The sequence below is a fragment of the Hyperoodon ampullatus genome (assembly GCF_949752795.1).
Source record: "Hyperoodon ampullatus genome assembly, chromosome: 1".
Taxonomy (NCBI): Eukaryota; Metazoa; Chordata; class Mammalia; order Artiodactyla; family Ziphiidae; genus Hyperoodon; species Hyperoodon ampullatus.
This window is the reverse complement of record NC_136914.1, coordinates 108723826-108748856: the sequence shown is the minus strand read 5'-3', so window position 1 is coordinate 108748856 and position 25031 is coordinate 108723826. Positions and strand designations below refer to the sequence as shown.

The 25031-nt window shown below is 38.4% G+C and overlaps 1 protein-coding gene across 1 annotated transcript in view; it reads left to right on the top strand.

Annotated features, from left to right (window-relative positions):
• The window catches only part of NRBF2 (nuclear receptor binding factor 2), a gene marked incomplete at its 5' end in the record, with an annotated part of 40144 nt that extends 19197 nt beyond the window's left edge, over positions 1-20947 (top strand). Inside the window, 3 exons of the mRNA XM_079717128.1 lie at positions 13368-13452; positions 18043-18083; positions 19416-20947. Coding sequence (XP_079573254.1) covers positions 13368-13452; positions 18043-18083; positions 19416-20126 — 837 coding nt within the window. The 3' untranslated portion in view covers positions 20127-20947. The remainder of the gene's footprint in view (positions 1-13367; positions 13453-18042; positions 18084-19415) is intronic.
• Positions 20948-25031: the final 4084 nt, after the last annotated feature.

Here is a 25031-nt window from a genome sequence, read left to right as displayed (position 1 = left end):
CATATAAGATTTTTAGAAATTTTATGTAAGGTCTGAACATTTATATTAACATATTTCCATACAAATAACCCAAAGAAAGTTTTGTATTAGTTGTGTTTTTTGTTTGTTTGTTTTTTTATACTGTAGGTTCTTATTAGTCATCAGTTTTATACACATCAGTATATACATGTCAGTCCCAATTGCCCAATTCAGCACACCACCATCCCCACCCCACTGTGGTTTTCCCCCCTTGGTGTCCCTACATTCTCTACATCTGTGTCTCAACTTCTGCCTTGCAAACCGGTTCATCTGTACCATTTTTCTGGGTTCCACATACATGCATTAGTATACTTGTTTTTGATATTTGTTTTTCTCTTTCTGACTTAACTTCACACTGTATGACAGTCTCTAGATCCATCCACATCTCAACAGATGACTCAATTTCGTTCCTTTTTATGGCTGAGTAATATTCCATTGTATATATGTACCACAACTTCTTTATCCATTTGTCTGTCGATGGGCATTTAGGTTGCTCCCATGACCTGGCTATTGTAAATAGTGCTGCAATGAACATTGGGGTGCATGTGTCTTTTTGAATTATGGTTTTCTCTGGGTTTATGCCCAGTAGTTGGATTGCTGGATCATATAGTAATTCTATTTTTAGTTTTCTAAGGAACCTCCATACTGTTCTCCATAGTGGCTGTATCAGTTTACATTGCCATCAACAGTGCAAGAGGGTTCCCTTCTCTCCACACCCTCTCCAGCATTTGTTGTTTGTAGATTTTCTGATGATGCCCATTCTAACTGGTGTAAGGTGATACCTCATTGTAGTTTTGATTTGCATTTCTCTAATAATTAGTGATGTTGAGCAGCTTTTCATGTGCTTCTTGGCCATCTCTGTGTCTTCTTTGGAGAAATGTTTATTTAGGTCTTCTGCCCATTTCTGGATTGGGTTGTTTGTTTCTTTAATATTGAGCTGCATGAGTTGTTTATATATTTTGGAGATTAATCCTTTGTTGATTCGTTTGCAAATATTTTCTCCCATTCTGAGGGTTGCTTTTTTGTCTTGTTTATGGTTTCCTTTGTTGTGCAAAAGCTTTGAAGTTTTATTAGGTCCCATTTGTTTATTTTTGTTTTTATTTCCATTACTCTAGGAGGTGGATCAAAAAAAATCTTGCTGTGACCTATGTCGGAGAGTGTTCTTCCTGTGTTTTCCTCTAAGAGTTTTATAGTGTCCAGTCTTAGATTTAGGTCTCTAAACCATTTTGAGTTTCTTTTTGTGTATGGTGTCAGGGAGTGTTCTAATTTCATTCTTTTACATGTAGCTGTCCAGTGTTCCCAGCACCACTTATTGAAAAGACTGTCTTTTCTCCATTGTATATCTTTGCCTCCTTTGTCACTGATTAGTTGACCATAGGTGCGTGGGTTTATTTCTGGGCTTTCTATCTTGTTCCATTGATCTATATTTCTGTTTTTGTGCCAGTACCATATTGTCTTGATTACTGTAGCTTTGTAGTATAGTCTGAAGACAGGGAGTCTGATTCCTCCAGCTCTGTTTTTTTCCCTCAAGATTGCTTTGACTATTCGGGGTCTTTTGTGTCTCCATACAAATTTGAAGATTTTTTTGTTAACAGTTCTGTAAAAAATGCCATTGGTAATTTGATAGGGATTGCATTGAACCTGTAGATTGCTTTGGGTAGTATAGTCATTTTCACAGTATTCACAATATTTCACAGTATTGATTCTTCCGATCCAGGAACATGGTATATTTCTTCATCTGGTATCATCTTTAATTTCTTTCATCAGTGTCTTATAGTTTTCTGCATACAGGTCTTTTGTCTCCCTAGGTAGGTTTATTTCTAGGTATTTTATTCTTTTTGTTGCAGTGGTAAATGGGAGTGTTTCCTTAATTTCTCTTTCAGATTTTTCATCATTAGTGTATAGGAATGCAAGAGATTTTTGTTCATTAATTTTGTATCCTGCAACTTTACCAAATTCATTGATTAGCTCTCGTAGTTTTCTGGTGGCATTTTTAGGATTCTCTATGTAGAGTATCATGTCATCTGCAAACAGTCACAGTTTATTCTTTTCCACTTTTTATTCCTTTTGTTTCTTTTTCTTCTCTGATTGCCATGGCTAGGATTTCCAAAACTATGTTGAATAATAGTGGTGAGAGTGGACATCCTTGTCTCGTTCCTGATCTTAGAGGAAATGCTTTCAGTTTTTCACCATTGAGAATGATGTTTGCTGTGGGTTTGTCATACATGGCCTTTATTATGTTGAGGTAGTTTCCCTCTATGCCCACTTTCTGGAGAGTTTTTATCATAAATGGGTGTTGAATTTTGTCAAAAGCTTTTTCTGCATCTATTGAGATGATCATATGGTTTTTCTTCTTCAATTTGTTAATATGTTGTATCACATTGATTGATTTGCATATACTGAAGAATTCTTGCATACCTGGGATAAATCCCACTTGATCGTGGTGTATGACCCTTTTAATGTGTTGTTGGATTCTGTTTGCTAGTATTTTGTTGAGGATTTTTGCATCCATATTCATCAGTGATATTGGTCTGTAATTTTCTTTTTTTTTGTAGTATCTTTGTCTGGTTTTGGTATCAGGGTGATGGTGACCTCATAGAATGAGTTTGGGAGTGTTCCTTCCTCTGCAATTTTTGGAAGAGTTTGAGAAGGATGGGTGTTAGCACTTCTGTAAATGTTTGGTAGAATTCACCTGTGAAGCTATGTGGTCCTGGACTTTTGTTTGTTGGAAGACTTTTTTTTTAATTGATTTTATTTTTGTCTGTGTTGGGTCTTCTTTGCTCCGCACGGCTTTCTCTAGCTGTGGCGAGCGGAGGCTACTCTTGGTTACGGTGCGCAGGCTTCTCATTGCAGTGGCTTCTCTCAGTGCAGAGCATGGGCTCTAGGCACGTGGGCTTCAGTAGTTGTGGCATGTGGGCTCAGTAGTTGTCGCTTGCGGGCTCTAGAGCTCAGACTCAGTAGTTGTGGCGCACGGGCTTAGTTGCTCCGTGGCATGTGGGATCTTCCGGGCCAGGGCTCCAACCCGTGTCCCCTGCATTGGCAGGGGGATTCTTAACCACTGCGCCACCAGGGAAGCACTGTTGGAAGATTTTTAATCACAGTTTCAGTTTCATTACTTGTGATTGGTCTGTTCATATTTTGTGTTTCTTCCTGGTTCAGTCTTGGAAGGTTATACCTTTCTAAGAATTTGTCCATTTCTTCTAGGTTGTCCATTTTATGGCACACAGTTGCTTGTAGTAGTCTCTTAGGATGCTTTGTATTTCTGAGATGTCTGTTGTAACTACTCCTTTTTCATTTCTAATTTTATTGATTTGAGTCCTCTCCCTCTTTCTTGATGAGTCTGGCTAATGGTTTATCAGTTTTGTTTGTCTTCTCAAAGAAGCAGCTTTTAGTTTTATTGGTCTTTGCTATTGTTTTCTTTCTATTTCATTTATTTCTGCTCTGATCTTTATGATTTCTTTCCTTCTGCTAACTTTGGGTTTTGTTTGTTCTTCTTTCTCTAGTTCCTTTAGGTGTAAGGTTAGATTGTTTACTTGAGATTTTTCTTGTTTCTTTGTGTAGGCTTGTATAGCTATAAACTTCCCTCTTAGAATTGCTTTTGCTGCCTCCAGTAGGTTTTGGATCGTCGTGTTTTCATTGTCATTTGTATCTAGGTATTTTTTAATTTCCTCTTTGATTTCTTCAGTGATCTCTTGGTTATTTAATAATGTATTGTTTAGCCTCCATGTGTTTGTGTTTTTTACGTTTTTTTACCTTGTAATTCATTTCTAATCTCATAGTGCTGTGGTCGGAAAAGATGCTTGATATGATTTCAATTTTCTTAAATTTACTGAGGCTTGATTTGTGACCCAAGATGTGATCTATCCTGGAGAATGTTCCGTGCGCACTTGAGAAGAAAGTGTAATCTGCTGTTTTTGGTTGGAATGTCCTATAAATATCAATTAGGTCTATCTGGTCTATTGTGTCATTAAAGCTTCTGTTTCTTTATTTTTATTTTGGATGATCTGTTCATTGGTGTAAATGAGGTGTTAAAGTCCCCCACTATTATTGTGTTACTGTTGATTTCCTCTTTTATAGCTGTTAGCAGTTGCCTTATGTATTGAGGTGCTCCTATTTTGGGTGCATATATGTTTATAATTGTCATCTCTTCTTCTTGGATTGATCCCTTGATCATTATGTAGTGTCCTTCCTTGTCTCTGGTGACATTCTTTATTTTAAAGTCTATTTTATCTGATACGAGTGTTGCTACTCCAGCTTTCTTTTGATTTCCATTTGCATGGAATGTCTTTCTCCATCCCTTCACTTTCGGTCTGTATGTGTCCCTAGGTCTGAAGTGGATCTCTTGTAGACAGCATATATATGGGTCTTGTTTTTATATCCATTCAGCAAGCCTGTGTCTTTTGGTTGGAGCATTTAATCCATTCACGTTTAAAGTAATTATTGATATGTGTGTTCTTATGACCATTTTCTTAATTGTTTTGGGTTTGTTTTTGTAGGTCCTTTTCTTCTCTTGTGTTTCCCACTTAGAGAAGTTCCTTTAGCATTTGTTGTAGAGCTGGTTTGGTGGTGCTGAATCCTCTTAGCTTTTGCTTGTCTGTAAAGCTTTTGATTTCTCCATCATATCTGAATGAGAGTCTTGCTGGGCAGAGTAATCTTGGTTGTAGGTTCTTTCCTTTCATCACTTTAAGTTTACCATGCCTCTCCCTTCTGGCTTGTAGAGTTTCTGCTGAGAAATCAGCTGTTAACCTTATGGCAGTTCGCTTGCATGTTATTTGTCATTTTTCCCTTGCTGCTTTCAATAATTTTTCTTTGCCTTTCATTTTTTCCAGTTTTATTACTGTGTGTCTCGGCGTGTTTCTCCTTGGGTTTATCCTGTACGGGACTCGCTGCACTTCCTGCACTTGGGTGGCTATTTCCTTTCCCATGTTAGGGAAGTTTTCGACTATAATCCTTCATATATTTTCTCGGGTCCTTTCTCTCTCTCTTCTCCTTCTGGGACCCCTATAATGCAAATGTTGTTGCGTTTAATGTTGTCCCAGAGGTCTCTTAGGGTGTCTTCATTTATTTTCATTGTTGTTTCTTTAGTGTATTCCGCAGCAGTGAATTCCACCATTCTGTCTTGCAGGTCACTTATCCGTTCTTCTGCCTCAGTTATTCTGCTATTGATTCCTTTTAGTGTAGTTTTCATTTCAGTTACCATATTGTTCATCTTTGTTTGTTTGTTCTTTAATTCTTCCAGGTCTTTGTTAAACATTTCTTGCATCTTCTCAAATTTTTGCCTCCATTGTTTTTCCGAGGTCCTGGATCATCTTCACTATCATTATTCTGAATTCTTTTTCTGGAAGGTTGCCTATCTCCACTTCTTTTAGTTGTTTTTCTGGGGTTTTATCTTGTTCCTTCATCTGGTATATAGCCTTCTGCCTTTTCATTTTGTTTATCATTCTGTGAATGTGGTTTTAGTCCCACAGACTGCAGGATTGTACTTCTTCTTTCTTCTGCTGTCTGCTCTCTGGTGGATGAGGCTATCTAAGAGGCTTGATGGGAGGACTGGTGGTGGGTAGAGCTGACTGTTCCTCTGGTGCGCAGAGCTCAGTAAAACTTTAATCCACTTGACTGTTGATGGGTGGGGCTGGGTTCCCTCCCTGTTGGTTGCATGGCCTGAGGCAACCCAACACTGGAGCCTACCTGGGCTCTTTGGTGGGACTGATGACAGACTCTGAGAGGGCTCCTGCCAAGGAGTACTTCCCAGAACTTCTGCTGCCAGTGTCCTTGTCCCCGTGATGAGCCACAGCCACCCCCCACCTCTGCAGGAGACCCTCCAACACTAGCAGGTAGGTCTGGTTCAGTCTCCCCTGGGGTCACTGCTGCTTTCCCTGGGTCCCGATGTGCACACTACTTTGTGTGTGCCCTCCAAGAGTGGAGTATCTGTTTCCCCCAGTCCTGTCGAAGTCCTGCAGTCAATTCCTACTAGGCTTCAAGGTCTGATTCTCTAGGAATTCCTCCTCCTGTTGCCAGACCCCCAGGTTGGGAAGCCTGACGTGGGGCTCAGAACCTTCACTCCAGTGGGTGGACTTCTGTGGTATAAGTGTTCTCCAGTCTGTGAGTCACCCACCCACCAGTTATGGGATTTGATTTTACTGTGATTGCGCCCCTCCTACCGTCTCATTGTGGCTTCTCCTTTGTCTTTGGATGTGGGGTATCTTTTCTGGTGAGTTCCAGTGTCTTCCTGTCGATGATTGTCCAGCAGGTAGTTGTAATTCTGGTGTTCTCGCAAGAGGGAGTGAGAGCACGTCCTTCTGCTCCGCCATCTTGGTTGCTCCCCTTGCCCATATGATTTTTATTCCTCATTTTGTTAATGTGGCATCACATTGGTTTTTGGATAAGTTTGATTGGTTGAACCATCTTTGTATCCCTGGAATAAATCCCACTTGATTTGCTAGTGTTTTGCTGAGGATTTTTGTATCTGTGTTCATCAGGGATATTGGCCTCTAGCTTTTTCTTTTTCCATGTGGTGTCCTTCTCTGGTTTGGTATCAGGGTAATGCTGGCCTTGTAAAATAAGTTTGCAAGTGTTCCCTATTCTTCTATTTTTTGGAAGACTTTGAGGAGGATTAGTATTAATTCTTTGAATTTTTGGTAGGATTCACCAGTGAAGCCGTCTGGTCCTGGGTTTTTGTTTGTTGTGAAGTTTGTGATTACTAATTCAGTCTCCATACCAGTACAGGTCTACCTCATTTTATTGTGCTTTGCTTTATTGCATTTTGCAGATGTTGCTTTTTTTTTTTTTTTTTTTTTTACAAATTGAAGGTTTATGACTACCCTTTGTCTTATTGGCACCATTGTTCCAACTGCATTATTTTCAAATTAAGGAATGTACTTTTTTTTTTTTTTGCGGTACGTGGGCCTCTCACTGTTGTGGCCTCTCCTGTTGCGGAGCACTGGCTCCGGACGCGTAGGCTCAGCGGCCATGGCTCATGGGCCTAGCCGCTCCGTGGCATGTGGGATCTTCCCGGACCGGGGCACGAGCCTCTGTCCCCTGCATTGGCAGGTGGACTCTCAACCACTGTGCCACCAGGGAAGCCCTACATTGTTATTTTTAGACATAATGTTATTGCACATTTAATAGACAACAGTGTAGTGTAAACATAACTTTATTTATTTAAAAAATATTTATTTATTTGGCTGCGCTGGGTCTTAGTTGTGGCACATGGGATCTTTGTTTCTGCGTGTGGGATCTTTAAGTTGCGGCTTGTGGGACCTTTTTTAGCTGCAGCATGCGAGCTCTTAGTTGCAGCATGTGGGATCTAGTTCCCTGACCAGGGATCGAACATGGGCCCCCTGCGTTGGGAGCTCAGGGTCTTAACCACTGGACTACCAGGGAAGTCCCAACATAACTTTTAGATGTATTGGGAAACCAAAAAATTTGTGTGACTCATTTTATTCCAGTATTCACTTTATTGCGGTGGCCTGGAACTGAGCTTGCAATATCTCCGAGATATGTCTGTGGTTGGTTTGTTCAGATTTTCTTTTTTTTCATAATTTCGTCTTAGACAGTTTTGTGTTTCTAGGAATTTATCTATTTCTTCTAGGTTGCCCAATTTGTTGGCATATAATTGTTCATAATAGTCTCTTATTATCCTTTGTATTTCTGTGTTACCAGTTGAAACATCTTTTCGTTTTTGGTTTCTGTGTGTGTGTTTTTTGTTTTTGCAGTTGGTTAGTTCCCCAACCAGGGATTGAACCCAGGCCACGTTATTAAGACTTGTTTTGTGGTCTGACATATGATCTATCCTGGAGAATGTTCCATGAGCACTTGAAGAATGTGTATTTTGTTGCTTTTGGATGGAATGTTCTGTATATATTTGTTCCATCTTGTCTAATATGTCATTTAGGGCCTGTGTTTCCCTACTGTTTGTTTGGTCTGTATGATCTATCTATTGATGTAAGTGGGGTATTAAAGTCTCCTGTCATTACATTGCTGTCTGTTTCTTCCTTTAGGTCTCTTAATATTTGTCTTATATATTTAGGTGCTCCTGGAGTTAAAATTCATGAAGAGTGTTAAGTTACCTTTTCTGTCCTAAGTTTCCTGATAAACTTTAAAAGAAAATAAATAAAATTTACTTTATTTGTTTGGGTTAGTACCCAAAATAGATACATTCTTGGCTTAAACATTATTTGAATTGTTAGTGATATCACTCATAAAGACCTATATTGTCTTTTATCTTTTTGTTGTTGTTGTTGAGGTATAGTTGTTTTATAGTGTTGTGTTAGTTTCTACTGTACAGCGAAGTGGAGATCCCTGTGCTATACAGCAGGTTCTTATTAGTTATGTGTTTTATACATATTAGTGTATATATGTCACTCCCAATCTCCCAATTCATCCCCCACCCCCACTTTGCCCCCTTGGCATCCTTACGTTTGTTCACTACGTCTGTGTCTCTATTTATGCCCTGCAAACCAGTTCATCCGTACCGTTTTTCTAGATTCCACATATATGCGTTAATATGCGATATTTGTTTTTCTCTTTCTGACTTACTTTACTCTGTATGACAGTCTCTAGGTCCATCCACGTCTCTACAAGTGACCCAATTTCGTTCCTTTTTATGGCTAATATTCCATTGCATGTATGTACCACATCTTCTTTATCCCACATCTTCTTTATCCATTCGTCTGTCAATGGGTATTTAGGTTGCTTCCATGACCTGGGTATTGTAAATAGTGCTGCAGTGAACATTGGGGTGCATGTGTCTTTTTGAATTACTGTTTTCTCTGGGTATATGCCCAGTGGTGGGATTGCTGGGTCATACGGTAATTCTATTTTTAGTTTTTTAAGGAACGTCTGTACTGTTCTCCATAGTGGCTCTATCAATTTACATTCCCACCAACAGTGCAAGAGGGTTCCCTTTTCTCCACACCCTCTCCAGCATTTGTCGTCTTTTATCATTTTTGAACGAAGTATTGAGATAAAACCTTCCCCATAAAATTTTAGTGCATCTTGAAGTAATTGGCAGAAGAGAAACATGTTATCAGAATTATAAAATATCAGTGCCCAAACTTTTAGAATCCCCACCCAACGTTCCCATTTCAGTTGCTTCTTGTTCCTCTTTTATTTTGAATCACCAAAGAAGCATATGGATTTAATACTTTTAATGCTGTGATTCTGCCAAGAACGGTATTTAAAGAGAGATCAATTTTAATATTAGAGATCTTTAAAGATTGTTTTAAAAATAACAATTACTACAAAAATAAGTTTCGTACAGTATCTTTAGTTGGAAAAGAATGCAGTTTAGTCTTATCTCCCCAATCACATTGTAAGCTTTATAGTGGTAGATAACCTCTGCTGCTTTTACTGTCTTTTAACTCATTTAATTTTCACAACATTCTCATTTTAAAGATGAGAAAACTTAGGAAGTTAAGAAAGCCAAGTTCAGGTGTCTAATAAGTGCTCAAGCTGAGATTTGAACCTAGGCAGTTGGCATGTGCTGGGTGTCTAACAAGAACTTGGTGTAGGACCTGTATTTTTTAATAGGGAATTTGATTGCTGTGGTGCCAGATAACCTAAAGTAGGTGTGTGTTTTAAAACGAAATGTAACTCCTGAGTTGGCAGAGTGATCAGAGATTGGATTTTACATGGGGAAGTTTTTGGGGAGTTGGAATAGCCATGAGGTCCTGTTCCTACCACTTGAGAACTTTTTGTTTCTTTGGTGTTCAAGTAAAAGTTTATTCTCACACCGTAGACAAAAATAAACTCAAAATAGCTTTAAGACTAAAACATAAGACGTGACACCACAAAACTCCTAGAAGAGAACATAGGCAAAACATTCGCTGAAGTGGCAATGTTTTCCTAGGGCAGTCTCCCAAGGCAATAGAAATAAAAGCAAAAATAAACAAATGGGACCTCATCACACAGAAGCTTTTGCGTAACAAAGGAAGTCATAAACAAGACGAAAAGACAGCCTACAGAATGAGAGAAAATACTTACAAACTATGCGACTGAGAAGGGCTTAATTTCCAAAATAATTAAACAGCTGATGCAACTCAATAACAAAAATCTAAACAACCCAATCAAAAAATGGGCAGAAGACCCAAATAGACAGTTCTCCAAAGAAGACATATAGACGGCCAATAGGCACATGAAAAGATGCTCAACATCACTAATTATTAGAAAAATGCAAATCAAAACCATAATAAGGTATCACCTAACACCAGTCAGAAGGGCCATCATTAAAAAGTATACAAATAACAAATGCTGGAGAGGATGTAGAGAAAAGGGAATCCTTCTGCACTGTTGGCAGGAATGTAAGTTGGTGCAGCTACTATGGAAAACAGTATGGAGGTTCCTTGAACTAAAAATAGAGTTAACATATGATCCAGCAATCCCACTCCTGGGCATATATCTGGGCAAAACTCCAATTCAAAAAGATATATGCACCCCTATGTTCATAGCAGCACTATTCACATTAGCCAAGATATGGAAACAACCTACATGTCCATCGACAGATGAATGGATAAAGATGTGGTATTATATACACATGGAATATTACTCAGCCATAAAAAAGTGAAATAATGCCATTTGCAGCAACGTGGATGTACCTCAAGATTATCATACTTAAGTGAAGTAAGTCAGAGGAAGACAAATACCATATGATATCACTTATATGTGGAATCTAAAATATGATATAGATGAACCTATTAACAAAATAAACAGACTCACGGACATAGAAAACAAATTTATGGTTACCAAAGGAGAAAGGGGGTGGGGAAGTTTGGGATTAGCAGACACACACTAGTATACATAAAATAGATAACCAACAAGGACCTACTGTATAGCACAGGGAACTATATTCAATATCCTGTAATAAACCATAATGGAAAAGAACATGAAAAAGAAAAAAATTTATTCTACTATTGTGGAACTTGAAGTTTAACTAGGGAGCTTCGTAAATATAGTACAAGGTAGAAAATGATTAATGTCATTGGACAGAGAGACTAGAGGCAGTGTTAGAATAAGGTAACCTCAGAGAGCATCTCATCCCGGCTTCTCAAAGTGTGTCCAGGAGCCAGTAGCTTCAGCTTCACCTCGGTAGAATCTCAAGCCCTTCTGAATCAGTGTGCATTTTAACCAGATTACCCAGTGATTTGGATTCCATTAAAACTTGAGAAGCACAGATCTAACTCCATCATTTTACAGGTGAGGGAACAGGCCCTGAAGGATGAGATAACTTGGCTGGTTTAGTGGGATTACGAGGACTTGAGCCCAGTCCCCAGGTTCTTGGTAGGGCTATGTCTGTACTGTGCCGTCCTAGTTGGGAAGTACTTTGGGATTTCAGAGAAGGTTGTCTCTTAAATAGGGCTTCTTTCAAAGCTTAGAAAGGTAAAGGCATATGCAGATTCTTTCATTATTTTTCTTTTCCTGTGCCTAGAACCTTGTTGATTGTCACTTGCTTTAGCTATATGCTCAGAATACATTCCTTAGAGGAATCATGTTGATCATAACTTACCTTTCTTCATTATGTACATTCTCTCCCCAAAAGATCTGTATCATTTCTGGATACTATATAATACTCCTGTGTTAAGAACATGTTTTTTGTTGAAATCCAGGACTCCATGGTTAAAATTATATTTTAAGCCCTTAGTCATTTCTGGTTATCAATTATTATTTTTAGGAATAAATTGAGACTTAGAGAAAAAGTTTGTTTAATTACTATTTGAAGAATAATAAGCCTCTGAAACAACTGAAAGGAATAATCTTGCTTTTAAAAGTGTTGCTTGCCTCTTCCTTACAAAAATAGAAACGGGGAAAATGTAAACAGCATGCATTGCTAGAAGTGTACTGTTCCCTACTTTTGTCTTCACCTCTGTTTTACACTGAGCATGATTTGTAAACTTGCAAATATTTCTAATCTCAGTTACAAAAGTGATTTTCTGAAGTATTTTTATGAGGCATCAGTGGCACATTTTTTGAAAAGCATTCAACACAAATCATTTCACACCTGACACACAGATTTGATTTTTGCTTTTTTTAAAAAAACTGAGGTAAAGTACACATAAAATTTTCTGTCTATAAGTTTTTTTAATTTTTAATTAAAAAAAAAATTTTTGGTCGCATCATGTGGCTTGCGGGAAGTTCAGTTCCCCAACCAGGAATTGAACCTGGGCCATGGCAGTGAAAGCGCCAAATCCCAACCACTAGACCAGCAGGGAACTCCCAAATTTGCCGTCTATAATTTTTACGTGTACAGTTCAGTAGTGTTAAGAATATTCACATTGTTGTGCAGCAGATCGCCAGAACTTTTTCATCTTGTAAAACTGAAACTCTACACCCATTGAACAGCAACTCCCCACTTTTTTCTCCCCCGAGTCTCTGGCAACCATCCTTTCTACTTTCAGTTTCTGTGAGTTTGACTACTTTAGATACCTCATTAAGTGGGATCATACAGTATTTGTCTTTTTGCAAGTGGCTCATTATAAGCTTAAAGTCCTCAAAGTTCATGCTGTAGCATGTGTCAATTTCTTCCCTCTTCAGGCTGAGTAATTTTACATTGTGTGTATGTACCACATTTTGTTCATTCATCTATTGATGGATGCTTAGGTTGCTTCCACCTTTTGATTATTCTGAATGATGCTGCTGTGAACATAGGTGTATAGTGCTTTTTCACTTTAAGCAGCTTTGCTAAATTATCTGTGAGTTTGTTAGTGAGGAAAACATTACACTAGTTAGAAGACTTCAGCTGACCATTGCTTTCACCTTGCCTGCTAACTGTATAACCTTATGTAAGATATGTGACGACTATGAGTCTATGGACCTCCTTATGTAAGAGATGAAACACATTCACAAAATTGTAATAGTTCTTAAATGTAACACAAATGTAAGGAGACCAATGACTACTTATTTAATCCATTTGCTTTCAGTACTTTGAGTTTGTTGTTTTGGTGAGTTGTACCTGAAAAGATCTCCACCATAACATTAAATATTGGTATCATTAATTCCTCAACTGTATAATGTACAAATTTTTCATCTTGAAAACATAGGTAGCAACTTTAATGTTGAAAAGGAAGAATGAGTTAAAAACCAAGAAAATATACATTTTGAGTAACAATTTGATGATAACCCTTGGTTTATCTCTGAAGAATGTTCCCTGAAGGAGTTGGTGCCTGGTCTTAACCTCGATTGTTTATTAGTAGAGTTGAGAGAAGTTGCCAGTCCTTTCAGCTACTACCCATTAGGTTTCCCCAGTTTTAGATACAGCCGTAATGGTTTGATGTGTGGTAACAAACAGCATTATATCTTCTTAAAAGTTTTTTTTTTTTTTTTTAAGTAAGAGGAACTCAGGAGTGTTTGTCTTCTAGGCTCATCAACAGAGCAGACGAGCAGATCGTTTATTAGCTGCAGGGAAATACGAAGAGGCTATTTCTTGTCACAAAAAGGCTGCAGGTGAGTATTCTTTTTAAGAAGTGATGAGTCTAAAACTGCAGGGCAGTTTCTTTTTTCCAGTATCTCTCAACACGTTATTTAGAATGAAAGTCACACGAGTAATGATGTGTTGTTGCCCTGCATGTACCAGGTTGATACTACTGACCCACTGGAACGCAGCTTGGATTATTTTTCAAGTGAGTGTGCTAGATTTTCCAGCTCCTCCTAACCCAGTCTTTCTAAATCAAGAAGACTGCATATGCCATATTTGTAAATGATTCCTGGACACAACTTTCTGAGCCTGAAGATCCCCAAAGACAGAAGTAATTCCAAGAAGTGTCTGTCAGTTCATCTTAGTTGTTATAGAGAAGGAGTCTGGATTTCAAATATTTAGCCTTTTTGGGTTTTGAAAGTAATAACTAATTTAATTCCAGCCAATTAATTTTCACTGAGTTTCTGTTTTCTAAGATGCTGGTAATACAAAATCCATTGAAACTCTTTCCTGTGGTCTTTCTTTAGCTTCCCTTCTGAATGTTTCGTCTATACATTCATGCATATAGTATCATGCTGCTGATGACCTTCTTTTAGGTATGAAGTTTAGAATTACTGGATTCTTATTGAACACCTAATTTCATCCCAGTCATACAAGCTAGCATATGTTGAACTCAGAAATAGATCTTCAGGGTTTGTTTGTACAGACTGGTTTCTGTTAGCTGAGTAGCCTAAAAGCTTCGGGGCGGGAATGCTTCATCCTACAGTGGAGTGGCTGCCTGTCTTAGAGCGAGCCCCATACTTTTTCTGCTGGAGGAAGGCTCTTTCCTCCCCTCTAGGCCAGTATCATGATCCAAGTCCTGCTTTTTCCTAGCAGAGGCTGCCCCTCCTGTGTTGCCTCACTGCTGAAATACAACACAGTGGATACTGGTTTCGATAAGTCCTTCTATGTCAGTGATTTTTGCCTACAAGTCAGTAATTTTCAGAGAAAATTTCAAGTCTTATTTTTGAAGAGTTAGTTTTGCTACTGAAGTGTACCCCTTCAGCTGTAGGGCTGAACGCATTGTATGTATCCCATAAATCTTTGTGGATTTTTATGGTGAATTTTATGGGAGCTTTAGACAGCATTAAACTTGGCAGCTAGTGCTCTTTAAATCTTTCATAAGCCATATTTTGTTATGAATCAAATTGTTAAATTTGTAGTCACTATAAAAAAAAGTGTACTACACTATTTTTAAAAAAAACCATGAATGCTGCAGTGAAATGATACATTTAGTTAAATAATCCAGAGTGGTCATGGTTACACATAAATAACAGACTGATCAGCATTAGGTTGTGTGTTGATTGGTAGGATATTCTTCTCCCCCCAGAGAAGGAAGCATTTATTACTTGCAGCAAGTAAGGAGAACATTTGCTTTCCCAAAGCAGTGTCTCTTGATTGGTAGGATATTCTGAATACATAAAAGAGAGAGAAGTTTCTTTCATTCCTAGCCTGCATCCCTGTCTTTATTTGAAGACTTAAAATTAATGTTGGGCTTTTAAATTCTTCTCTCCCTTTCTCTGTGTCTAAATTCTGTGACTTTCTCAGGAGTAGAAGAGGTAAAGGCAGTCTGTTGGATCCCATTAGCTCTAATGATGGAGATACAACTTGAAGTGTGATTAGTTAATCCCACCCAGCGGATTTGATTTGGAGTTTAGACTTGGTTAAAAATAGTCTTGTGTTGTGTTTCAGAGTAGAGTTGTGAATGTAGTACTAGTTTGAAAATTAATGTGGTTAGAATGAGCTCAGTGTTTTCTAAATTGACTTACATCTAAGGCTCGAACAGAGGTGTTTTGGGAGGTATGGATGTAAATGTGTCCTGAGAGGAAGGAACTTAGTATTTGGAAATCATTTTAGAGAAAAAACAGGGAAAGGTCATCATCTGAGAAAGACTGGTGGGATAAAAGCCTGAAATGAGAGAATTTAAGGGCAAAAGAAGGGGCCTCTGTCAAAGATCAGAGGAGATTCTGAGACAGTTTACCCGAGACTACACAGCTAAGGACTCATATCCTCTACACTTTGTAGTGTTCTGATAGTGTTTTGTAAATGTGTAGAAATAAAGAGGTTACTTGATAAACTGAGATACCCAACCCAGAAGGAAAAAGCTGTCTACATCTGGCAGGAGGTGGGGAGGAGGAGGTGTACACATTTTTACCACTCTATATTGAAAAAAAGTTAAGAAGCCATAAACTACCAAGAATTCAGCACTGTTAGAAGAATCTATTGCTTTAAACCCTTGATTAGCAGCTGTAAGTGGTTTTCTATAACTCTCCCTTATCAGTCTTTTTTTAAAAATAAATTTATTTTATTTTTGGCTGCGTTGGGTCTTTGTTGCTGCACATGGTCTTTCTCTAGTTGCAGCGAAAGGGGGCTACTCTTTGTTGCAGTGCGTGGGCTTCTCATCGCGGTGGCTTCTCTTGTTGCGGAGCATGGGCTCTAGGCACATGGGCTTCAGTACTTGTGGTGCTCGGGCTCAGTAGCTGTGGCACACGGGCTTAGTTGCTCCGTGGCATGTGGGATCCTCCTGGACCAGGACTTGAACCCGTGTCCCCTGCATTGGCAGGCAGATTCTTAACCCCTGCGCCACCAGAGAAGTCCTCCCTTACCAGTCTTAATGCATTCCAGTTTCTAAGTGGATTTCGTTTCTTTCACAGACAGCGAAAAGAGCAAAAGCTTAAATGGGAAGTTAATCATAGGCATTAACAATGCTTAGAACTCAAAATGAACTTTTCAGAAGACGAGCAGACCTCAGAGTACATTGTTTATATGTATTTGATAGTAAATGTTATTATTTTAAGAAGTGATAGATTCTTCAGATTTTCTTAATTCCTTTTCCTCATCACTTACTTAGTATTTACTTCAAATATTAGCCTTGTATCATAATTGAAGAAAGCAGTTTAACCACATTGCTAAATATTTCTGAGATAAGTATTATCTGCCTACATTTCTGTCTTGGGCATTTGTTCCTGTTGTGGCTCTGGTGTAAACTCATTACCATGCAGTCAGATTAAAAAAAATTTTTTTTAATAACTTTTCTTTTAAGACCCAGATTTTGAGATTGGGAAATAATTTAAATGACAGTGTGACTCTTTTTTGAATTCTCTGAGCTTTGGGAACTCAGTGTCCTTGGGTATCTTCTTCTGTCGTGTTATAGTTTCAAGGTTCTACAAAGGGAGGCACTGCATTTGGGTTAAGCTTGGTTTTGTGAAACTGTTCTATGTGTTAAGAAACTGGATTTAAAGCAAACTGTATTTCAGACAGGGAGGCAAATGTACACAGAATAATGGGAGGGATGTCTAGGGAAATCCCCACTATCACAGTAAGAGATAGAATGTCTCAACAGACTTACACATGAACAAAAGGAAAAGAAGTCGTCTGTATGCAGTTATACAGACTTAATAAGACAAAAAGTTGAGGGAAAAATGTAGGTATGGCTGGAGCATAGGCCGTATAACCAACTCTGTTTTCTGATGTGAAGGGAACATCCAATTAGTCTGTCTTAAAGACTGTGGTAGAACCTGGCAGACAACAGTTCTAAGTGATGAACTCAGAAAATCATTAAAATATTTGGATTAAGATTAGACAGAAAGCAGTGCCTGTAGTATTGGAGAAAAGGCAAGAAGGAAGTTAATGTATGAGAGATGCCAAAAAGTTTATAGTGAGCGAGAGATAAAAAATGGGGATTAATTGGACACGACCTATTATTAATAATACTTGTTATTTATACCCCATCTTGTTCCAGCAAGATATAAAAGGGCTTACAGAGGAATACAACAAAATATAAAATCCATAGAAAGATAAAATGGGGGAGAGGACTGGGAGTGTAGTTCACAAAATGCATCATGAGTTCTTGAAGGGGAACATGGCCGTAAGCGTTCTAGCAGTCACCTTAGAGAGGAAAGTTATGGATTTTTACAGTGACTATTTAAATTCAAACAAATTAAGTCATCTAGGAAACTGATCATAAGATTAGAGAGAGAAGTTAATTGAGTTATTGACCCTTTGTCATTTTCATAAATGTCCTAATACTGCCTGCAGCTACTTATTATAAATATGTCAATGAGTTCTTTGGGCTTTTAACTACCAGATTCACAGTAGGCTGATAGTATAGCTCAGAAACAATTCAATAAAAGTAGTTCTATAGGAGACCAAAATGATAGTTTAGGTATTCATGTGGGTAAAAAGTCATTGATAGTCAATATCTTGATATTTTTGTGAGCATAATTTGAGTAATAGGATTTTGATAAGTTCTTGTTTAATTTTAATCCTACCTAATACTGTTTTTCTGATTATGCCATCTTTACTTCCGTAACTGTGAAATCTACATTGATTTAAAAGAACCAGCCCCTCCAAGGTGAAGTATGGAATATGTACATTTGATTACCACTGATATCTTTTATGGAGAAGTTAAGAATCCTTTTTTTTTTAAAATCCTTTTCGGGAATAGGATAACTATGTAGCAGAATTGCTTCTAAGACCAGGTCTCTTTGTCATATGAGGAGTATTAAAACTCTTTGTTTGACCTTTTAATAACAAAATGACGACACATATATTAATGTGTCTCTTTTTTTTTTAACCAGCGTATCTTTCTGAAGCTATGAAGCTGACACAGTCTGAGCAGGTAAGACACTTTAATATTTTCAACAAGGGTTAGGAGGATTTTCTTGTGGAGACTTGAATTGTGTATAAAATAAAGCATTGTGCTCTTCCCAAAACACTGCAGTCAAAGATACATAAAATGGGGAAGAGATGAGTACTTCAGAAAGGAAATTAAAACTAAATGAACTGTTGGGATTAGCATATACATATTATACATATATAAAATAGATAATCAACAAAAACCTGTATAGCACAGGGAACTCTACTCAGTACTCTGTAATAAACTAATGGGAAAAGAATCTGAAAAAGGATAGATTCATGTATAGACTGAATCACTTTGCTATCCACCCGAGACTAACACAACTTTGTCAATCAGCTATACTCCAGTATAAAATAAAAAATAAAACTAAGTGAACTGCTGTTGATGGCATGCAGAAACTGCTGTCCTTTTTTCTAGGGGTTTCTCACAGACCTTAGATTGCCAGGCGTGTCCTTTAGAGACCCGTTAGTGCCTTTCCTGATCATTAGCTCATCTGACCATGAGCTCACAGTAAGTAAGCAGGCCTGGCCCAGGGGAAACCAGTTGGCCTTACCTTTGCTTGTCAAAGATAATTTAAATCCAGACCTGTCTTTTCCTGAATTCCTAAGCAGTTCTGGTACTTTTAAATTTGTTTCACCAGTGGCTTTAAATTGTCTTCTGTGTCTGGGAAGGGCCTGCCTAGGTTTTTAAAATACCTTTATACAAAGCTACATCTTTATCCAAAGGTGATTTCCTGATTATAAAAGTGGCAGGTCCACAAGGAGTTACTTGGTAAATGTTTGTTCAGTTGAATTAAGGAGATCTGAGGGGATATCAGTGGCAGGGAAAAGATACCAGTTCCTCAGACTGAACGAAGAGAACTTAAAAGTTGTGTTCCATTCTGTGCACTTCCCTTTGACTGTCCAGAGCTGCTTGTGTTAGCCATGTAATGTAGACCTGCATCGAGACTTTAGCTAGTTGTAGAATTAAAGTCTAAATAGGAAAGTTTTCTGATTTTAAACTGAGTACAAATAGCATTGCAGAGGGGAAAGGCACATTCAAAAACGGTCTGATTCACCGTGTCGATTGGAACTGGAATAGGACTTCTTCTGACTTCTTGAATGGTATTTTGTTTATGAATGAAAATGTTAGCTTACCTAGAAAGATTTAGTTACTTTGAAAAGTGTTTGAGGTTCTATTGAATTGCAAACAGTATAAATAAAAAATTTTAAGTGCTATTGGGTTATCCAGAAAAGAAGATACTGAAATAGTATTTACCAGACATTACTGAAGCGACTTAAAATGTTAAATTGTACCTTTCCTTCTGTGTAATAGGCTCATTTATCACTGGAACTGCAAAGGGATAGTCACATGAAACAGCTTCTCCTCATCCAGGAGAGATGGAAGAGGGCAAAGCGGGAGGAAAGATTGAAAGCCCAGCAGAGCACAGACAAGGATGCCGCTGCCCAGCTTCAGTCATCTCACAGACCCTCTGCTGAGGACGCAGACAGCCAGAGCCCCCTACTCTCTCAGAATTATAGCCCTTCCACAGAGAAACACTTGCCTGAAATTCAGGGGGTCTTTGACAGGGATCCAGACACATTACTATTTTTACTTCAGCAGAAGAGCGAGCCAACAGAGCTGTGCATTGGAAGCAAAGCCCCAAAAGATGATAAAACAATTATAGAGGAGCAGGCAACCAAAATTGCAGATTTGAAGAGGCATGTGGAATTCCTCGTGGCTGAGAATGAAAGATTAAGGAGAGAAAATAAACAGCTAAAGGCTGAAAAGGCCAGACTTCTAAAAGGCCCGATAGAAAAGGAGCTTGATGTAGATGCTGATTTTGTAGAAAAGTCAGAGTTATGGAGCTTGCCACCACATGCAGAAACTGCTACAGCCTCTTCAACCTGGCAGAGGTTTGCATCAAATACTGGGAAAGCCAAGGATATTCCAATACCCAATCTTCCTCCCTTGGATTTTCCATCTCCAGAACTTCCCCTCATGGAACTCTCTGAAGATATTCTGAAAGGACTTATGAATAATTAAAATGGAAGGCCATAGAAGAGGTGAAAAAGAGGAAATAATACGGTAATACAGTTAATCCAGCAAAAAAAAAAAAAAAAAAAAGGGAAAACCACATGCAAGGGTGTCCCAGAGATGCTGCATCCAGCATCCTGCGGAGAAGAGGCATTGACAAGACTTGGAAACAGTCACTGTGAAGTATGTCGCGCATCAGATTTACTGACTCGAGCTAATGATTCCAGACTTGGCAGATACTAAACTCTTGGAGGTTCACTTTCTCCTGATACAAACCAAATGGCTACCTGGAATAATTTTTTTCAAGCAACAATTATTTTTCTTCAGGGTTAAAATGTATAAAAGTATGTTATGTGTGATTAATCTATAATGCCATAAATGATAATGCAAAACCTAAATAATAATGGTTGCCTGAGGGGCTACCTTGTATTTGAAACATGCTTTCTATTCATGCATTGACTGTATGCATCTTGTTATGCACATTTCCTTTGTTTAATAAGGTGTGTAAGACACACCTTTCTAGAAGAAACTGTGTGCCACACTTTGCACTACTCGTAACATAATGATAACCTCAAGACTATCAGGAGAAATATTTAAATTTCCATTTTATGAAGAAAGGAACCAAATTATTAGTTATGCTTTTTTTTTAAATTACCAGTTTACATAATTAATCAGGGTGCATTTTAAGTTCTAACTTTTTTTTGTTTATTGTATAATGCATCATTTGAAAATACCAAGGAAATACCCTTTTGTTTTTAATGATGCATGAGTGGAAGTAATGCTGGTTGGCAGTATTGATTGTAAGAAATCAATAAAGTAATTGTATTTTATACCTTCGTTGAATGTGGTTGGTAGATAAAGAGCAAGTTTCGTACGGCTTCTGTGTTGGAAGTTTTGAATATGAATTTGAAGACGTTCTGTCAGACGATTACTTTGGTATGTTAAAGGTTTTCTTCAGCGTTTTGTAGTCAGTTACCCCTACAACCAAGGTGGAAGAGAACAAGGGAGCTCGTGAGGTTTAAATGTGTTCCCAGCCTTCTTGGGCTGCCACACACGGAAAGTGCTCGGGCGGGCTGGCTGGCGGCGGCCGTTCTGGGGCACGTGCCCGCCGTTCAGAGCAGAGGCTGCAAAGCACTACATGAACACTCTCCTCTCTGCAGATTCCAGTGATGTTCCAGGAGGGGAAGGGGAAGACAAAGACCTAAGTGAAACTTTTGGGTATAAGCCACTCGGTGTGTTTAAAGCATAGACTTAGTTTGTTGTGGGAGAGGCAAAAATATGGACAAACAGCATACCGCCTGTCCTGAGGGAATCGGGGACAATTGGGTTGAGGGGGTAGGGTTGGGCTCACACGTCCAGTGATAAAACTAGCAGAAGTACGATGAGATGGATGACCATGCAGAAGTCACTTTTTTCCTGTGTCTCATCTTGGTGCAGATGAAACCCAAATTAAACTAGTTTCTTAAAATATCATAAGAGTTTCTAATCTCTGTTAATTGTCCATCTCGGTGTTGTAGTATCCTAGACTCTGAGAATACTTTGCTTGCCTAACCTTCCTTATGAAACTTGAGATTTGAAAGATTGTGCCAATAATAAACTATTATTAGCGTAGCCATTTCACTTTTAAAAATGAGCTTTGTTTTGACATGAACACTTTGTAAGGCACCCTCCAGTTCTTCCTCTGCTGTCTCCCCCGACCCTTCCCTCTTGTTACTTTTAGCAGTTTGACATGTATTTTGCAGGACCCTGTTCTATGCATTTCCACTAACTAAATTCATGTTAAATGGACTAATTTTACTTTTCCATTGTCTTAGAAGCTTTTATTCACACTTTTTAGTCCTGTTGTTTGATCTTGTTTTTAGGTTTTGGATTTGAGTCTGTCAATAGAATGTATGTGCCTTTTGACCAGATGACTTGGTACATTTGCAGCAGCCTAGCAGTGTCTCCATGGAGTAGGTCCTTAAAACAAAAACACTTGTTTAATCGTTCCACAGGGCTCATGCCTCATCTCCTAGCTGAGGTTTGTTTTTAAGATGTTCTCCTCTCTTCTCTGTCGAGCTTAAGGCCCTGAAAGGGGTTTAAGGAAAGCTTGCTTCCGCTAAAGGAAAGTGAATGATGCAGGTACTGGAAGGGGAGTAGACTCTTGTCCTTCCTTACTCCGTGATGGCCTCTTGCTTTTGAACCCAGATAAACTATTTGGGCATTAGAAAGCATAGTCCTGAGTTCTTTTAGCTTCTCACAGAATGTTGACAAAAACAAACATTTCTTTCAGAAAATTAGTATGTAGTAACAGTTTTAGCTATACTGCCATGGTAACCACATGTAAATCCATACTTTGGAAACCATGCTTAAGGGGGAATAAGAAGATATTTTCAAAATAGTTCTTCAAGCCATTGTCTATCCCTAGTGTTTTAACACAGGGTTATTGAAATAATGAAAATATTTTGTCTCTAGGTAAGTCAATTCAAAGTGTTACATACATTATCTTTCAGCTTTTAACACTTTCTAAGCACTTTTTTTGTTTTTTAATTGAAGTGTAGTTGATTTACACTATTAGTTTCATGTGTACAATATAGTGATTTGGCATTTTTATAGATTACACTCCATTTAAAGTTATTATAAAATATTGGCTGTATTCCCTGTGCTGTACAATATATCCTTGTAGCTTATTTTATTCATAGTAGTTTGTACCTCTTAATCCCCGTCCCTATCTTGCCCCTCCCCACTTCCCTCTCCCCAGTGGTAACCAGTAGTTTGTTCTCTGTATCTGTGAGTCTGTTTCGGTTTTGTTATATTCCTTTGTTTTATTTTTTTAAGCGGTAACATACAGTATTTGTCTTTCTCTGATGTATTTCACTAAGCATAGTATCCTACTGGTCCATCCATATTAGTGCAAATGGCAGAAAATTTACTTTTTTTATGGCTGAGTAATATTCCATTTTATAGCCATTCTGATAGGCATGAGGTGACATTTGGTTTTGATTTGCATTCCTCTGAATAGCAGTGTTGAACATCTTTTCATGTGTCTGTTGGCCATCTGTCTTCTTTATTTTTATTTTTATTTTATTTTTATTTTTTAATGTTTGCTTTTTTAAATTAATTAATTTATTTATTTTTGCTGTGTTGGTTCTTCGTTGCTGTGCGAGGGCTTTCTCCAGTTGTGGCAAGTGGGGGCCACTCTTCATCGCAGTGCGTGGGCCTCTCACTATCGTGGCCTCTCCCGTTGCGGAGCACAGGCTCCAGACGCGCAGGCTCAGTAGTTGTGGCTCACGGGCCCAGCTGCTCCACGGCATGCGGGATCTTCCCAGACCAGGGCTCGAACCCGTGTCCCCTGCATTAGCAGGCAGACTCTCAACCACTGCACCACCAGGGAAGCCCTTTATTTTTATTTTTTTTAATTTATTTTTTATCTGTGTTGGGTCTTCGTTGTGGTGCACAGGCTTCTCATTGCGGTGGCTTCTCTTATTGTGGAGCACAGGCTCTAGGTGCACGGGCTTCAGTAGTTGCAGCACTTGGGCTCAGGCTCAGTAGTTGTGGCACATGGGCTTAGTTGCTCCGCGGTATGTGGGAGCTTCCCAGACCAGGGATCGAACCCGTGTCCCCTGCATTGGCAGGCGGATTCTTAACCACTGCGCCACCAGGGAAGTCCATCTGTCTTCTTTAGAAAAATGTCCATTCAGGTCTTCAGTCCCTTTTTTAAAAAAATATTGAGCTGTTTATATATTTCAGATATTAATAATCCTTATTGGTCATAACATTTGCAAGTATTTTCTCCCATTCAGTAGGTTGTCTTTTTGTTGTGTCAGTGGTTTCCTTTGCTGTGCAAAAGCTTTTAAATTCAATTAGGTCTCATTTGTTTCTTTTTGCTTTTTGTTTCCTTTGCCTGAGGAGACAGATCCAAAAAAAAAAAACGGTTGCTATGATTTATGTCGAAGAGTGTTTTCTGCCTCTTCTAGAAATTTTATGATTTCTGGTTTTACATTTAGGTCTTTTATCCCTTTTGAGTTTTTTTACATGGTGTGAGAAAATGTTCTAATTTCATTCTTTTACATGTCCAGTTTTCCCAGCACCACTTAATGAAGAGACTGTCTTTTCTCCATTGTATATTCTCGCTCCTTTGTTGTAGATTCATTGGCCATATGTGTATGGGTTGATTTCTGAGCTAGTTTGTTGCATTGATCTCTGCGTCTGTTTTTGTGCCAGTACCATACTGTTTCGATTACTGTAGTTTTTTGTAGTGTAGTCCAGAAGTCAGGGAGCATACCTCCAGCTTTGTTCTTTTTTTTCTCAAGATTGCTTTGGCTGGTAACTTTTGTTTTGATATGTTTTGGATGCTGTAATTTTTGGGACCTTTAATTTAAACCTATTATTTTATAAAAAATAAAAAAAAGAAAAGAAAAGAAATGGAGGCCCAGAAGGTTAGGAGTTACATCAAGTTTTATACCAGATTGGGAGCAGAGCCAGGAGAAGCGAGGTCTGACTAGCAGTCCTGTGGTTTTCATTGGGCCACACTGGCCCAGTTGACTTGTCTAGTTTTCCTACTGTGGCCAAGGGGCCTAGTCATTCCGATTTCTCTTCAGGTGCATACTGTGCCACTGCACCCCAGCTACTCTGCTTCCCAAGGAGAAATTGGAGACCACCTGATGAAGGTTGAGCTTGTCCTTACAAGCACTTGCAGAAAACCCTAATGTCCATTTTCTGTGTTATCCCTTTTCATCTGTGAGGAGTTGTGATTAAAGTTTTGTTGTTTTAAAAGAATACTAAAAAAAAAAAAAAAAATGAATACTAGTGTGAGGCAGTCTGCTATAGGGTGTGTTTATAACCTATTTGAAGAGTCCAGACATGAACTGTAGTAATAATAATAGCTGTTATTTATCGAATCATTCTAGACAGTGATCTTTATCATATTTTGTC